Here is an 18,658-nt window from a genome sequence, read left to right as displayed (position 1 = left end):
CTTCTTTCCTCTATGCCCATGAATGACTGGATTCCCATTCTCACTACATTAGTTATCTCCTTCTTTACCTTTTTCCTGCAGCTTTGTTTTGGTGGTTTTTTTTGTTCTTTTTTTATCCCCCCCAACTTGTGTCACCGTCCATATTTCCTGTCCGTAGCCAACCAACCCTCTGGCGTACAGTTGCCAGGTTAACTCCATGGAACACACTGCTGATCTCAACTCAAAGAAATTTCATGGCAGGTCTGCTCACAGCATATAATCTGAATTCCTCACCTTGCTGTTCAAAGCTTATAATGAACTGACTCCATCTCAGTTTTTAAAGCTTGATTTTCAGCTCTCCTCTATGTCTTCCTGGCTGGCGTGGACACTCCACAGTCCAGCACTTTCCCACATGCATGCCTGTGTCTGGGCCCCTCCCCTTTCCCCTTTCTTACTCACGTACACCTGATCCTCCCTCAGGTCCTTGCCCAGATACCTGCCTTCCCACTATAACTCACTTTGTTTCCACTGAGAGTAATTTCCTTTTCTCTGAATCCTCAATATGATGAGATTCCCAGTATGATAGCGTGTGTCACCTCCCTCACCTAACAGAACTATTTAGAGAGGGAAGAAGGTGGAACTCTTCAGAGCATGAACTCTGGAACCAGACTGCCTGGATTCAAATCCTAGCTCTGACACTTCTTAGCTGTGTGTGTCACTTAAATTCTCTGTGCTCCATTTCTCTTCTTTAAAATAAAAGACCGAACTTTATAAGGTATTGTGAGGATTAAATGAGTAAATAGTGCACAAATGTTTAATTTAGTGTCTAACAATAGGGCTGTATAAAATATTTGGTATGATAGTGCCATTATTTTTATCATTTACATGTAAATTTACTTCTAAACTATAACTTGAGGACCAAATCCACATCTGATTTATGTTTATGGCTTTGAAGTCCCTTATTGCCTCACACATATAAATAAATAGTGGAGGTGTGAATTAGAATCACAATTTTAGTGAACCCTAATTGGATTTTTCAAAGAATCTGTTTTGAAGATAACATCTTCTTTATTAAATTAGCTAAACTAGATCATTGAACAAATATTTAATATACGTATTTTTGGTGTGTAAAGCACACAGAATATATGGAGAAGTGTGCCTTCTCTGATTTTACATTTGATTCAGGGAGATACCCATACAGATAATTACAATGTAAGATAAGGTAGAAAAAGTATACAGTCAAAAAATGATTATCAGAATTCAAAAGGAGTGACTGGAATGATTAGGAAAGAATTTATTGAGGTGATGAGATGGAATTATACTGCAATAAAAATGGTACCTTTTAGAACAAGGAGAGATTGAATGACTGGGGAGGTGTAGTAGAGGATAATCCTCTCAGGGCTATTTTAGACAGGGATTAGGTATTGCAGGAATTGTGAAGGCGGGAATAAGGAAGGTTCCAGATGGAAGGCAATGGAGGCTGACCTGGCTGGCCAATCTTGGGCAGTAAAAAGAATTAAGTTTGGTCGTATGAAAGACTTAGAGACAATTGATAGAAACTCCTAAAAGTTAGAATTAAAGAATTTAGATTTAATCTGAAATCCTATAGTTCTCTGATTTGGTTAATGAATGATCAAAATAATATTTTTAAGTTTTAATCAAATGGATGTGTTTATATCAAAATTAACATGTATTAAACATCAGATTATGTAATAATTGTTTTAATCTGTGAGTCATCAGATGATCCTGAAGGTCTCTTTCTTTCTCTCCTCATCCCACAGGTTGTTATTTTGTATTTTGAGCCAAGCACATTTCGCTGTATTCTCCTAAGATGGGTCCGTCTTCTCGGGTTTGCTACTGCTTATGGAACTGTCACTCTGAAGCTTCACAGGTATATTACATTTTATTAGTTTTTATTCTCCTGCAGGATCAAAGTGTTTGGCTTAGTATGTAATTGCAAGCTGGATCAGCCACTTAAATGGTTTAATCTCAAGAATTTAGGTAGCAAGATGATATACATTTTTCATTTTCAAGGCAGTATCTTTAGGATTCTTTAGGAAAGTCTTTAATACAACTGAAATTGAACAACACTCTTTAATAAAATGTGCCATTCGTTATGGAAAGGTTAATTCTGAATAAACCATAAGTTCAGTACAAATCCACAACAGTGTTTACTAGCTAAGAATAGGAATAAATACAAAGACAATACAGCTGAAATAATAATCCAGGTCGAGAGCCACCAAAGAATCCGATATAGTAGGATTTAGTAAGATGCATACTTGACTCAAACTACTGTCCTCCATTGCCAGGTTCCACGCCCCCAGATAATCCTGCTGATATACTATGGGCGAGTTTTCTTTAAAGAGTGCTTTTTGGCTTTCCTCCTTTACCAAAGTGCTCTACTGATTATCAACCTTGCAAATTGGAGAATAGAGAATACTGTCAATTCCCTTATACTTAGTCTCAAAACCACCTACTTTTTAAAAATGTCTATGATCAAATTAGGAAGAAAGAGGCAATAAAGTGAGTTACCTATCCACAAAGGCTAGGAATGGCTGGAAATGATTCCAGGTCTTTCCCTTGCTTCCTGTTTTCATGTTTTCCCAATGTGGTGGTGCCAAAGCGTGTAGGAGAGAAAATGCAAGTTTCTCCTCCAGGATAAAACTGGAGCTCTATAGAGGCAACCCTTTATACTCATCAGCTTTGAAGTTGTTTTGATAATCATGGCACACCATTCATATTTTCATACTAATCTGACCATAAGTGTTTCTCAATAAAAGTATTTTAATGTGGCTTATCCAACAGTTTATCTTAATTGCCATAATATGTTATATTTTTCTTTAAATGTCTCCTCTTTCAACCTTTCTTAAAATGTGGTTGTGAATCTGCATTTTATTTCCATTTCCTTTTTTTTTTTTTTTTTTTTTTTTGAGTAGATGGTACTGGGAATGCTCCACATTATCTTTCTGGAACAAATGTAAATATTCTTAATTCTTAAAATTTCTTTCTTATATGTGTCATATAGTACAAAGAATTTTAGGAGGTTCAGTTTAAATCTGTTTAGCCTCTAACTCTAAGAAATCGTAGGCTTCAATTTCCTATAACAGGAAAGGATTAGACCAATCTCTAATGTTTTTGATGCTTACATTATTCTTTCCATATCACAGCACACTTTGCTCTTGTGTCTTTCTATTCAAGTACCTTCTGGTTTCCATTCCTTATATAATAGCTATTTTTCAACTGGTGCTCACCAAAGGAAATGAGAAATCCTTGACAGCTTATAATGGACAATAAGCCTTCTGAAATCCTGAAAGATTGGGTGGCCTCTTGAGACCTGAAAGTGACCTCTCTCCCTGTGAGTCTAGCACTTAGCATCTGTTGGATTTGCTTACTTAATTGTCTTCTTCATTTTTACCTAACTTACCTTCTCCTGGAAGTGAGAGTCTTACTATTGGATCCCCAGCTCTTAGCACAATGACTGACACATAGGAGGTGTTTAAGACATATTAGTTGCTGAGTAAATGAATGAAAATATCAGATGCAGTCTTAGACGCTGATTCCATCAGTTCTTTCCACACATTATACATTCATATTCCCCTAACTCTCTGAGTGTCCTCAAGTTTCTGGAACACATAACACTATGGTTTACAAGAGGTTGTTTGGTGGGATGCAAGCACAGTATTAAATAGCACTGGATCACATAATGAGAAAACTACTTCCATTCAGGTTCCCTTTCCATCCTCCTGATAATTTCCAGGAGAAAAGTTAGTGTGGAACTAATAGGTCTTTAACACCTAATCTTCCTTTGCAACAAGAAGCAGATCAAGCTTCAGGCTCACAGCTTTCCACTGCAATGCTATATAGATAAAATTTATTAACTTTGTTTCACTGTATTTATTTCATAGTTACTTTCTATGTATAGATTATCAGTTTGTTTGTTTTTTATTGAAAGTAGCAATATAAAGTGTCCTGGCCACTCACAGGTGGTGAAAGAATTCACAAGGCACAAAGGAATAGAAGTTAGAAAGTTTACTTAAGAGGAAAAATGCCAGCAGAGAAGCTGCTGGGGCAGAGTCTAGATAGAGCAAACAACTGCTGATCTTCAGGTTAGTTTTTCTTGTGTAGAAAAGCATAGGTAATTTTCTTACAGCAGAGGATGTGATGTATAGACTGAGGTCATTTGATTGACATGGGCAGGTTATATAACTGGTTTCTTTCTGCACATGCTCTTACCCAGAATGCATACAGAAAACCCAGGGGTGGGGTGTGGGGTGGGGTGTGGGGTGGCAAGATTTAATGTTTATTTTATTTTATTTGTATTATAATGAGGCCAGAGTTCAGCTAAGGATAGACTTCAGCAGTCTGCGCAGGTGCCAAAAACCAGATAATTCTGGTCATGATCTAATCTCTTTTTTCTAGGGGTATTTTGACAGAAAAAAATTTATCTTTAGGGGCTGAACCTGGGCAGTCCCAGGGGAATCGTCACAGGCCTGGGAGTCCCCAAGAGTGCATGTGGGCGGTGCAAAGTACTGATCAACTCACCTCTGCTGATTCCCCTCGGGCTCACATCTTGTTAACTCTTTTTCTGCCTCATCATAAAGTTTTTTAAAAAATATTTCAAAGCAATAGATACAAATTGATTTAAAGAATCTATTAGCTGGTGTTCAAATATAGGTAGAAATCTTGAGGATGGTCTGCAAAGGACTAGAATTTGGGAAAGCAGATTATTTCATCTTTCTTTTGTTTATTTTAAAGACTGGAATCAAAACTGTTTTCTCTGTGATTGTGCATCTCTAGAAGTCATTGCAATGAAGAGTTATCCCACTGAAGTCTTCCATTGAGGAGGAACTGCTTCTAATTTAATGAGCTGAATGATTCTTATCCTGTCTTTACCATATGGCTTTATATTATATTCTGTTTGGTGTTTTTTCTCATATTGCTTAAATGTAACCGATTCCAATACTGTCTAAGTCTACAAACTGAACAGTCAGCACTTCAGAGGAATGTGAGCAGCCTAATGGAAGCAACTGGTTGAACCAGTTTTGTCTTCCCTTCTTAATGGGCAGCTGGCCCGTGTTACATACAGTTGACCCTTGAACAGCGTGCAGGATGGAGTGCCAGCTCCCATCCTTACAGAGTCAAAAATCCATGTATAACTTTGGACTCCCCCAAACCTTAACTACTAATAGTCTACTAGTGACCAGAAGTCTTATCAATAACATAAACAGTCAATTAGCACATATTTTATATGTTATATATATTGTACACTGTATTCTTACAGTAAGTAAGCTAAAGAAAACAAATTGTTGTTAAAGAAATCAAAAGGAAGGGAAGTACATTTATAGTACTTATTGAAAAAAAAAATCCATGTATAAGTGGACTCACACGGTACAAACCCATGTTATTCAAGAGTCAGTTGTATTCAGATATTTGTTAAGTGGATAGGTATAGTGAGTGGAACTAGGTGGATAGTTTTAGTAAATGGAACTGCAGGGAGGACCTCTGGTTGGTATCTCTTAGAGTCAAACAACATATGGCCCTGAGGAAGGACTTCTAAGATTTTGTAGTAACATGATAGAAAGACATAAATCTAACAAATCCAAATTGTATTTCAACTCTGCCTTTAACTAGTCACACAACCAAGAATAAGTTACTTTAATCCAAGAATTATTTTTTCACCTCACCTGTAAAGTTGTTGTAAAGGTTAAACATGATTACAATATATGTAAATACATCAAGTAGGAAGTTTTGGTTGCAAACTACAGACACTAACTATGGCTAAAGTAAGCAAAAAGGAAATTTATTGGAAGGATATGGGGACAGCTAAAGAACCCAGCTTTAGAGGACATGACCCGAGGGAGACTGAGGGATCAAGGTAGCCTGGGCTAAGCAGTAATGTCCCTGGAATGTCATAGTCTCATTTTCATAGGAACTTCATTTTTTATTTCAAGATTTTTTTAAAAAGTACATCCTACCTCTCTAGGCAAAAAAATCCTAAGGAGATTATCAATACTGATATTTAAAATGACTGTTGCAGTCCCTCAAGCAAATAGGCAAGATGGACTTGAGTTTTTGTTTTATTTCAGCCGTTTTCCTCAAGGCTTAGTAAAACTTTTGCACATTTCTTTCTTCATCTCTTGATCTCCCACTGCTTGATTATAATATTTACAGACTTCCAGAAGCTCTAAAAACTTGAAGCGAATGTGAGAAATGAACAGGACCTCACTCTGTCACAAAAATATTGTTAGCCTGGGATGAGAACTTGAACATTTCATTCACTTTTACCAAATCTCCCACTTGTTTCTTTAGCCATCTCTCCCCACATTTGAGAATCATACAGGGAAAGACTACCACACCAATCCAAAGGAAAGTTGAATAAGAGTCCTTTGTTTATTAACAGTGTAATACAAGCATGTAATACGTTGGAGGAGGGGATGAGAGTGATCCTTCTCTTCAGGGAGGAGTATTTTATCATTGATATTTAGGATATACATCGTGGTGACAAAAAGCAGACCAACTTTTAACTGTCTTTATTATTGTCTTAAATTCTCTACAGACAAATGGGCCCCTTTCTTACCTTTACTTGAGGTAGACCACTCCCATCACCCCACCTCACTGGCAGGCCATTTTTGCAAAAGCAATTTACTTGAACCTGAAATTGTTTATGCCTCTTTGGAAAAAGAAATAAGGAAGAATGGTACAGGTTTTAGCAACTCAATTGTGGATCATAAGGAAAAATAGAAGTGAAGTAGGCAAAAATAAAGAAAGTTCATTTAGAAAAAGGAACTTTATTCAGTAACCATAGATACGTTGGATTTATGAATGATATAGGACATCTAGCACCTGCCTGGATGTGTGAAGTGACAGAATATCTGCTAAGCTAGGTTGGTTGGTTGGTTGATTTTGTTGGTTGTTGTTGGTTGGTTTTAAGAAACTTGGGAAGGCAATATCTTTAGGCTCAGAAAAGCCAAGTATATTTTCAGGAGGCAAAATGAGGAAATGTTTTAAGTGAAAGGGAATAGAGAGAGATGAAGAAACTTAATGCTAAAAGAATATTTTCTATTCCCTGTAATATGGTTGCTGAAAACAAATTGCTTTTTCCTTATTCAAAGGCTAATCAAAAAAAAAAACACAAGACTTTTTTGTACTGTATTTAAAATGAATATTTAAGCAAGCTGTGAAAAAGCCATCTTCTGGCTCTAGACTAGGGATTTTCATTTCATGAATTATTCAGCACTTTTTGCTCTGCATACAGCATAGTACACAGCACTTTTCTCTGCCATGCTCATTAGCACCAAATATTTACATATATATATGTTTCCTAGTACAATTTGAAAAGTGGAAGATATTTATATTTATTTATTTTATGTATTCTTATAAGGATACATAAAACACCGTAAGATATTCTAAATTTTTAAAAGAGCAAAATAAAGAAGGCAAGTGTGCGACTTTGTAGAAAAGCTAAGAGCTCATGAAGAAATGAAGATTGTCTTCTGTACCTTAACTTGTGATAACTACTGGGTGGCAGGAAATTTGAGATGGAGCCTTAGGCAAATGCCAGAAGTACCGTTATTAGACTTTGTCTATTGAGTGCAGACCCATCTGCCTTAAGAGACCATTGAACAAGGTGTTGATTAACCCTCATTTATGAAAGCCTGTTTATGATAATAACCTTTGTTCTTAGGAGGCTGAGCCAATGCCCATGGGCATACACAAGATTCTTCTAAAAGTCTTCTTGCATTCACCCCAGCACACAGATGAATGTTTAAGGTCCCAAATTATGACCCAAATGGTTTTAACGTAAAACAATTTCAAAACGTCTTTCTACAGTTCCTACCTCAGTCAAAATAACGTATCGGTAAAGCGTCCTTTGAACATATAGCTGTAGACATTGCATTTTGACTGGAAAATGGGAAAATCCTGGTAATGATATGAACTTCAGGCCCTCCTTTCTGCTGAGCTCACCATGATTTCTCATCTTTACTGGCTGTCTACTCTGGATGTAGAGTACCTTCAAGTGGAGAATTACTCATAGTGACATTTCTTAAGAACCACGTTGTCCCAGAGGAAAGGGATTTATTCATAAGCTTCCAAGAAACATCTCTTTCCTTGCTAGCAGTGTGTACTATTTAGACCGTATTAAACAATAATCATTCTGACATTCTTTTTTTTTAATTTATTGGGGTGACAATTAGTAAAATTACATAGATTTCAGGTGTACAATTATGCATTACATCATCTATAAATCCCATTGTGTGTTTGTCATGTGGGATGGCCTGCGGGGTCTCTGCTCCCGCTCCCCATCTAAGAACGTAGGATATGGCTAGGCCAAAAAGGAAGACCCACGGAGCCATAGGTAGGGGAGTCATACCACTGTGGTCTCACTGGAGGCTGGAGTCACACGATGTGCGACCTGCTGTCCACTTTGCTGCCAACCGACCTACTCTCCTCGACTCTCCTCGACTCTCCTTCACTCTCCTTCACTCTCCTCAACCTCCCTCCGTAGCTGCGGCAGTTATATTAGTGGCCAATGGCTCAATGGTTACAGCTGACGGCCAACCAGCCACAGCTGACGGCCATCTACTACCCGAGCCAGCATCTCTCCACATGGGGCAGAGAGCCTGGAAACTGCACTCCTGGCTCTGTCCCCACACTCTACCCCTACAGGGTCTCGCCTCACAATCTATGCGACAAGCGTCTTCCGCGAGGGTCCCTGTGCGAGGAGCCTAGAGGTGAATGCAATATCCTGGGCACAGCCAGGCTCTCTGGGCACAGCTACGGTTTCTCAGGGCACCACCAGTCCTTCTGGGCACGGCCAGACTTCCTGGGCTTCTTAGGGTACCACCAGTCTCCCTGGCTACAGCCAGGGCCTCTTAGGGCACTGCCATTCTCTCTGGGCTCAGCCAGACTTCCTGGACTCAACCGGGGCTCTCAGGACGTCCCATAGATGCGAGGCCCAGTCACGCATCGTGGGAGGGTGTTTTGACACCCGAACACCTTGCTTCAAAAGTCCATTATAGCGTTCAATCATGCCAGCTGCTTGTGGGTTATACGGAGCATGAAACAACCATTGCACATCCATCCTGGCAGCCCAGCAATGCACTTCTTGCCCCCTAAAATGGGTACCCATCACTCAATGACTTGGGGTGCCCATAGAGGGTGCACAGCCACGTAAGAGTGACCACTGTATGCAGCTAATCCGCAGCCAGACACGGGCGAGCAAACATCAACCCCCTAGCAGTATCCACTGCTGTGAACGTAAACATAGCATTGCGGGCCTTAGGCAAAGGTCCAATATAATCCACTTGCCAGCGAGTGAGGGGCACCCTCCCTCGCGTAATCTGCTGTGTCTCGCAGGGGAGCCTTCGCCTTTGGGGGCTGTCCTGGGCACAGATGGCACAATCATAGCAGGGATCTCCTATCTCCTTCCATTTCAAAGGCAGACCCTAGCGTCTGCTCACCTGCCACATGGTTCGGCTTCCGGCATGCTGCAATTTCCTATGCAGCCAATGAGCCATATCAGTGGCAGGAGCCCATTCTAACCATCGGACCCGTGCTAGGGCATCTGCTTCATCATTACCTGGGGACTCTAAGGGGGAGTGACCTGTGACATGCATTAGGGTCACCTCCTTTCTCTGCCCTAGGTCCCAGAGGTCCTGCCACATGGCTTGACCCCACAGTGGACGGTGTCCTACTAACCAGTTTTGGTGTTTCCATGTAGGGAGCCACAACGTTAGGCCCCGGAACACTGCCCAGTTGTCAGTACAAATAACTAGGGGCCCAGGCTTGTGGCTGATTGCCATCCACACAGCCCGTAATTCAGCCTACTGGCTACTCTGGCCTGTCCCAGTATCAAACCAGAGGAGACAGCCCTGTCGTGTTCCTGAACATAGAGCAAAGGGCTTCACTTTTTCACTATTAATTATGAGATTAGCTGAGGGTTTGTCATATATGGTCTTTATTATGTTAAGGTATTTTCCTTCTATACCTATTTTATTAAGTGTTTTAATCATAAATGGATGTTGTATCTTGTCAAATGCCTTCTCTGCATCAATTGATATAATCATATGATTTTTGTCATTTATTTTGTTAATGCGATGTATCACATTGATGGATTTGCAGATGTTGAACCATCCTTGTGCCCCAGGGATGAACCCCACTTGGTCGTGATGAATAATCTTTTTAATACATTATTGTATTCGATTTGCTAGAATTTTGTTTAGGATTTTGCGTCTGTATTCATCAGAGATATTGGTCTGTTCTTTTCTTTTTTTGTATTGTCCTTACCAGGTTTTAATATCAGGGTAATGTTGGCCTCATAAAATGAGTTAGGGAGTACTGTCTCTTCTTCAATTTTTTGGAAGAGTTTGAGCAGGATTGGTATTAGATCCTCTTTGAAGGTTTGGTAGAATTCGCTAGTGAAGCCATCTGGTCCAGGACTTTTGCTTTTGGGAAGGTTTTGGATGACTGATTCAATTTCGTTACTGGTGATCGGCCTGTTTAGATTTTCCAGTTCTTCATGGTTCAGCCTTGGAAGGCTATATGTTTCTAAGACCTTGTCCATTTCTTCTACGTTATTGAATTTGGTGGCATATAGTCCTTCACATATTCTTGGATGATCCTTTGCATTTCTGTGGTGTCCGTGATAACTTCCCCTTTTTCATTTCCGGTTTTGTTAATTAGTGTCTTCTCTCTTTTTATCTTAGTGAGTCTAGCCAAGGGTTTGTCAATTTTGTTAATCTTTTCAAAGAACCAGCTCTTTGTCACATTAATTTTTTCTATTGTCTTTTTGTTCTCTATTTCATTTAGTTCTGCTCTGATTTTTGCTATTTCCTTTTTTCTGCTGACTTTGGGTTTCATTTGTTCTTCTTTTTCTAGTTCTCTAAGGTGTAACATGAGGTTATTTATTTGGGATTTTTCTTGTTTCTTGAGATAGACCTGTAATGATATAAATTTCCCTCTTAAAACTGCTTTCGCTGCATCCCAAAAATTTTGGTAGGATGCATTTTCATTGTCATTTGTTTCTTTATATCTTTTGATCGCTCCTCTAATTTCTTCTTTGACCCAATTGTTCTTAAAAGTATGTTGTTTAATCTCCATGTATTTGTGTCTTTTCCTGCTTTCTTTTTGCAGTTGATATCTCCATGTATTTGTGTCTTTTCCTGCTTTCTTTTTGCAGTTGATTTCAAAGCCTTGTGATCAGAGAATATGCTTGATATGATTTCAATCTTCTTAAATTTGCTGAGGCTGATTTTATGTCCCAATATATGGTCTATCCTTGAGAACGTTCCATGTACACTAGAACAAAATATATAGCCTAATGTTTTAGGATGAAGTGCTCTATATATGTCAATTATGTCCATTTCATCTAATGTGTCATTTAGGGCTGCTATTTCGTGATTTATGTTCTGTTTGGATGATCTATCCATAGCTGTCAAGGATGTATTTAAGTCCCCTAGTATAATTGTCTTTTGGTCAATTTCTCCCTTCAGTTCTGTTAGTAGTTGCTTGGTATATTTCGGTGCTCCCTGATTAGGGGCATAAATATTGATGACTGTTATGTCTTCTTGTTGCATAGTCCCCTTTACCATTATGAAATGTCCATCTTTGTCTCTTGTTACCTCTTTCACCCTGAAGTCTGTTTCATCTGATATCAGTATAGCTACACCTGATTTTCTCTGGATACCATTTGCTTGGAGTGTCAATTTCCACCCTTTCACTTTGAATCTATGCTTGTCCTTGTAGCTGAGATGTATCTCTTGGAGACAGCATATGGTTGGATTTAGTTTTTCGATTCAATCTGCTGCTCTGTGCCTCTTTATTGGTAAGTTCAGTCCATTTACATTTAGGGTGATTATTGATATGTGAGGATTTCCTGTCATTCTATCTTTAGTTTTCTGGTAAGGCTGTGTCTCCATTGTTTCTTTGCCTTTTTTTTGTTGTTGTCTGTTATTTCTGTGTGGTGGTATTCTATGATGTTTCCCTCTGTTTCTTCTTTTATTAGAGTACATATTTTAGTTCTGGATTTTTTTTTGAGTGGTTACCCTTAAGTTTATGTAAAAGAAAGTTTGATATTTACAGTATTCCATTTTCTTCAGCACGCTTACTTTCTCCATTCCCATATTCCAGTTCAGGTCTTTACTCTGTCCCTTTTCATGTTTTGGTTGCCACAAATTGTCCCTGTTGATGGTGGTCGAATAGCCTCCTTTAGTATTTCTTGTAGTGCAGGTCGTGTATTAGAAAATTCCCTCATCTTCTGTATGTCTGGAAAGGTTTTTATTCCTCCTTCATATCTAAAGGTTATTTTTTTGCTGGATATATTATTATTGGCTCATAATTTCTCTCTTTCAATAGTTTGAATATTTGGTTCCACTCCCTCCTGGCTTGTAGAGTTTCTGCTGAAAAATCTGATGATAGTCTAATGGGCTTTCCTTTGTAGGTTACTATCTTCTTTTCCCTGGCTGCCTTGAGGATTCTTTCTTTGTCCGTGATTTTAGACAGCTTCAATACAATGTGTCTTAGAGAAGGCCTGTTGGGATTGAGGTAATTAGGTGTTCTATTTGCTTCTTGGATTCGAGGATCCAGTTCTGTCCACAAGTTTGGGAAGTTCTCATCGACAACTTGAATATATTCTCTGTTCCCTTCTCTTTTTCTTCTCCTTCTGGTATGCCCATTATTCTTACATTGCTCTTTCTGATGGAGTCAGAAAGTTCTTGTATTTCTTTTAAGTCTCAAGTCTCTTTCTTCTTCCATCCGTGTCATTTTCAGGTTTCTATCTTCGATGTCACTGATTCTTTCCTCCATCTGGTCAACTCTACTACCTAAGCTGGCTATTTCATTCTTCATTTCTTCTATTGAGTTCTTAATCTCCAGAAATTCTATTTGGTTCTATTTTAAAATTTCAATCTCTTTCATAAAATGCTTGTGTTGTTCTTTGATTGTGTTTCTGAATTCATTAAACTGCATTTCTGTGTTTTCTTGAATCTCATTGAGTTTTTTCAGAACTGCAATCTTGAATTCTCTGTCATTTAAGTCACATATTTCCATATCTTTAAGTTCCTTTTCTAGAGACTTTTCACTTTCTTTCTGAGCTGTCTTGTTGCCTTGGTTATTCATGGCAATTACTGATTTATTATTTCTCTTCCTACACATCTACAGGAGTGGCTTCTACAACAAGTTGATAGGAAGAGGTCTTTCTTTTGTTTTCCAGTACTTGTTGGTAGAATGTTTTATTTTCTCTCTGACTGCAGCGTTTTTTCTCTCTCACACAGTAGTGCTGTTTTCTCTGCACTATTCCAGCTTCTCACACAATGGGGAGATTTCCTGGGAGACGGGCTTCTTCTCTGTTAATAGTTCACCTGGGTCACAGGGCGCAGTGTCCGTGTGGGTATGCGGAGAGCTTTTGAATTTCGAAAGCTCTTCCTGCACCAGATTCAGAACCCATATGTTTCAGCAGTTCTGTTTACTCCTGATCTTCCCAGATTGGTGGGGCCAGGGGCTGGATGAGTTGTGAGAGGTGGCCCAGAGCAATGGCGGCGACCACCATCACAGCCGGTCCCGCTTCCACAGCTTCCTCTTTTTTGCCAAAACTAGTTGGGCTGCGAATCTGTGTCTGGAGTCCACAGTTCTCAGAACAGCAAATATTCTGTTCTTTTGATCTGACATTGCTACTATTCCACTTCTAGCACTGGGCAGGTGAGGGTGGGGCGAGCTCTGGGAGGGGAGGGAGGGGGCGGCTAGTCTCAGTGCCTAAGGCTTCCGTTCTCTGCTCGACAGTGAGGGCTTAAACCACCATTTTCAGCCTTCTTCTCTCAGTCTTTTCTCCGAGGTCTCTGCTGTGAGCGTTGGGTTTAGCTGTGTTATATGCTGCCCCCTCAGCCCTGTGGGCCGTAAGCGGAGCCGTAGCAGTCCAAGTTCTTCCCTCTCCCACAGGTGCGGTAGTTCTGGGATGCAGCGAGCTCGGAGCACTGAGCTAGGTCTGTGTCCTGGGCCCGTGCGGCTTCGTCCCTGTACTTCTCCCTTCCGTCCTCCCTCGCTCATGCGATTTGCCCACCTGGAGGTAAATTCAGTAGTGGGCCTCTTCGTCTTGCCTGTCTGCTATGCAGGGAGTCCTTTGTGGAGTTATAGTTATTCAATTAGTTGTAAATTCTAGGGGAGATTTACAGAGGCTTACCTCATGCCGCCATTTTTATCCTGAATCCATTCTGACATTCTTTAAAGAATTATTAAAGAACAGTAAGACAGACTATTCTGTGGGACAACTGCAGTGTGGTTTTCCAGTACAGGAGAGAGATTGGGCTCAACTCCGAATACAATGAGGAAAAGTGGGGGTGTACAGTCAGTGAGCAGGGGCGTGGGTTTCGGTGGATAGAAAATTACTAAGAGCAAACATCATGAGTAAGATAAAGTTTCAGGCTAAACCAACTTGACAGGGTTCTTGATGAAGGCAAGACAGGGTGATCTCAGATATCAAGGGTGAGAGATTCTTGCTAAATTGACTTCACAAATTTCTTATTAAAATTGGGCAATGCAAAGACAGGGAAATACAAAGGTTGGGCCCAGTTGAGGAGAGGGCTCAGAGGAGACTGACTAAAGTTTAATTAAGGAGAGAATCTTTGTCAATAGGAAACTAAGTAAATTCCAAAACCAAAGAAAGATACTTAGCTTCAGAGGTAAATTAGAAAATATCTGAGACTTACCTCATATACCCATGCTTAGCATATACTAGAAAATAACTAGATGCCCTACAGAAAAATGACATGCTTAAGATGAAATCTTAGAAAATAAAGATTTCAGTTTGATGTTTCAGTACTGTCTCTAATACTGACATTTTAAGAAATTAAAAAAGAAAAAGATCTGTAAATAACTTGACTTTCTGTTTTTCTGTTTCTTAACTCATTATGTGCCAACCTGGGCTTTTTGAGATTAAAACAATTTCCCTAGAGATATTTGTGCCATTAATTTTTTTTTTTTTTTATGAAACAAGAAAGATCAAAAGTAATGCTTTTAACAATGTAAATTTGCTTCATAATTTCATGAGTTCATGAAGCGCTGGTGTGGAATGTACCATAAAGGCTTATGCTAATGCACAGAATTGTTTGTGTGTTATTCTGATTCTAATTCGTTTTCTGAATAACTAAAAATGAATAACTAGATACTGAATAACTAGATATATAACTAATAGTTATATAACTGCTAGTTATATTTCTTAGCTTTGCAGGCCTTACATTTTTGTCATTCTCATCACTCATTTGCTTGAAAGAACCTAGAAGAAAGGAGGCCCTTGAAAATTTGAGAAATAAGCAAAAGATGCCCTCTCACTTCTGCCTGCACTCATTTTCCTTTTCTTGGAAAACTTTTCATCTTTTGCAAAGCTGCCCGAGTCTGTGTCCTATGGGACTTTGCATACAACTTTTTATTATTACTGGCTCCCCCAGAAAATATGAAAACGAAATCTCCTAAGCTCCAATGAGTTACTCTCTTATTATAAAATCTCTGAAATGCTAGAAGAGAAGACAATTCCCTCTGCTCATTCCACCCTACCCTGCCCCTTCTAATGACTCTCGTCACACTGCCCTGTTTAGTTTCCCAAAGGACCTCCCTGAGTGACCCTAAATACAATTAATTATGTTGGTAGATTCATGTCACTTTCAGAAGCTAATTAAAGGTTTCTGCCTTGAACTATAAATTCCATTTATAAATTAATATGTTTTTTTAGTCTACACATATGAGGTACAAAAATTGGGAAATATAAGCACATTTATAAAAGATGTCTTTTATTAACTAAAGGTGTGTATTCACATAGAACTTTTATAATCAATGAGTATCTTTTTTAAAAAATTAAAAATAAAAGCAAAGTTTATTTTTTAATTGTTCTTTTCATAACATATTAACTATTATATATCAATAAAATAGGAACTGAGTAAATATCTTACTCAGAAAACTAAAGAGACTTAAAACTTTACTTATTTTGTCAAACTTTAGATGTCCTACTTGATTTGTTTTATGACACGTTACTTTGAAATATGCTATTTTAATAGCATCTGCATTCAAACTTCTCAATGTTAAACTTTTTTTTTTCATTTGTAATATACATATGCTCTAATTTCTAATTACAACATCAGAATTTTATGTCTAGATTTCTAGAAAGAGGCATGCATTAGAATATGCAATTTAGGGTCTGTATGTCAAATTTGAAACATGAGATTTTTTTTGTTGCCTGGATTGGTATGGTTTCAGCTTGCATGTGTATGTATGCACTTGAGTGTGTGTTAATCAACTTTAAAATTATGAATTAAAACCCATCTGGTAATTCATAATTAGTACTTTAGAGACTACAGCTGATAAATACTTTCTCCCAATATTCTTTGTTAGCAAGTAATAAATCTTGGATGAACTGAAGTAGCAATATTTCTTTTCCTCATGTGATGACGGAGATGTAAGAGATTAAGCGGGAAATAAGATCAATTCCTTCATGTAGCAAAAAGAAGGACAGACAGTCTTTTAAAGGCCAATGTGAGACGGTCTGCTTCTACAAGCTGTTAGCTGCATCACCTGCCTGCTGTTTCGGAGCCCAAAGGCAAGGGCTCAGCTTGTGTTATTGTATGGAACCACTTCTGTCTCTTCTGATGGACTCTGCTCACCTACCTTCTGGTTATTCTGCTGTCCCTCCCCTAGCATTCGCATGGGTCCAGTCCATAATATCTGAGTTGTATTCTCATTTTCATTCAGTACAAATAATTTCAAATTTAATTTATTCTTTGACACACAGGTTATTTAGAAGTGCCATTTAGTTTCCAAACATTAAGGGATTTTCCACAAATCTTTGTGGTTTTGATTTCTAATTCAATTCCATTTGGTCAGAGCGCATACTTTGTATGGCTTGAATCCTCTTAAATTTACTGAGGCTTGTTTTATGGCCCAGAATATGATTTATCTTGGTAAATGTTTCACAGGCACTTCGAAGAATGTGTTTTCTTTGTTTGGGGGTTGTTCCACAGTGATGTTTAACTCTTTTATATCCTTACTAATTTCCTCTCAACTTGTCATATTAATAATTTAGAGAATAGTTTGAAATTTCTTGTTTGCCTATTTCCCTCACTTTTCTTTCAGTTTTTGCTTATGTATTTTAAAATTCTGTTCTTAGATGCATAAGTATTTAGAGTTGTTATATTATCTTCATGGATCGACTCCTTTATTATTATGAAATGACCTTCATTATTCCTGGTAATATTCTTTGCTCTGAAATCTACCATGTCTGATATTAACAGCCAGTCTAGATTGCTTTTGACTACAGTTAGCATGGGATATCTTTTTTTCATCATTTTACATTTAACCTATTTTTGTCTTATGTTTAAAGTGTATTTCTTATAAACACAAACAAACAAACAAACATATAGTTGAGTCTTGCTTTTTAAATCTAATCTGACAACCTCTACCTTTTAATTCATATATTTAGACTACATTAAAAATGGCAATTGATAATCTGATGGTGTTATATATAATATTACCCGTGTTCCTTATCTATCCTCTGGTTACCCTAAAGCCCAGCACTCACAATTCACATGTCTCAAATCTAAAAGACTGGAGTTGCTCTAGCAAGGAATTTAATACTAGAAGCACACATATTCTAGAAATTTCTAGATAGACACAAATTATAGAAACTGACTCAAGAAAAAATGGAAAATCTAAACAAACTTGAAACAAGTGAAGACACTGAATTAAAAATCAAAACCCTTCACACACACACACACACACACACACACACACACACACACACTGAGCCCAGTATTAGATGGCTTCATTGATGAATTATACCAAGGATTTAAAGAATTAACACCAGCTCTTCACAAACCATCCTGAAAAATAGACAAGACAACACTTTCCTATCCATTCTTAGGCCCACATTACCCTGACACCAAAACTCAGACAAATATATCACCAAAAAACAAAACTACAGATTAACATCTCTTATGAATATAGACACAATAACCTCAACAAAATATTAGCAAACAGAACCCAGCAACCTATAAAAAGAGATTATACATCACAACCAGGTAGGATTTAGCCCAGGAATGTAAGTAAGTCAACATACAAAAATCAGTCCATGTAATAGAATATGTTAATATAACAAAGAACCTAAACCATATGATCATCCTAACAAATAAAGAAAAATCATTTGACAAAATCAACACATTCATCCTGATAAAAACACTCAACAAACTAGAAATTGAAGGAAACTTCCTAATTAGCTAAAAACTATGAAAAACCCACAGCTGACATCATGCTTAATGATGAAAGACTGAAATCTTTCCTTCTATATTCAGAAACAAGAAAAGAATGTTGATTTTATTTCTTGTATTTAACATTGTTTTGGAAGTTCTCATCTGAGCAAGTAAGCCCCTAAAAGAAATAAAATACATCCAATTGGAGAAAAAAGTAAACATAATTGCAGATGACATGATCTTTGGTAGATAAAATTTTAAGGAATCTACAAAAAAGCTATTAGAACTCATAAACAAGTTTAGTAATGTTGCAGTATACAAGATCACTATACAAAAAAAACCAGTTGTGTTTCTACACATTAGCAACAATCTGAAACTGAAATTAAGGGAAATTTTCATTTATAGTAGTGTAAAAATAAAACATGTAGGAATAAATTTAAAAACAACTGCTAGAC

The 18,658-nt window shown here is 37.9% G+C and overlaps 1 protein-coding gene across 1 annotated transcript in view; it reads left to right on the top strand.

The window, feature by feature from the left end:
• GPR158 (G protein-coupled receptor 158) overlaps positions 1–18,658 on the top strand; it is a 402,394-nt gene that overhangs the window by 344,401 nt on the left and 39,335 nt on the right. Inside the window, exon 6 of the mRNA XM_081043867.1 lies at positions 1,761–1,870. Coding sequence (XP_080899993.1) covers positions 1,761–1,870 — 110 coding nt within the window. The remainder of the gene's footprint in view (positions 1–1,760; positions 1,871–18,658) is intronic.

The sequence above is a fragment of the Rhinolophus hipposideros genome (genome assembly GCF_964194185.1).
Source record: "Rhinolophus hipposideros genome assembly, chromosome: 1".
NCBI lineage: Eukaryota > Metazoa > Chordata > Mammalia > Chiroptera > Rhinolophidae > Rhinolophus > Rhinolophus hipposideros.
The sequence above is the reverse complement of the archived record's forward strand: the minus strand, read 5'-3'. Positions and strand labels throughout refer to the sequence as shown.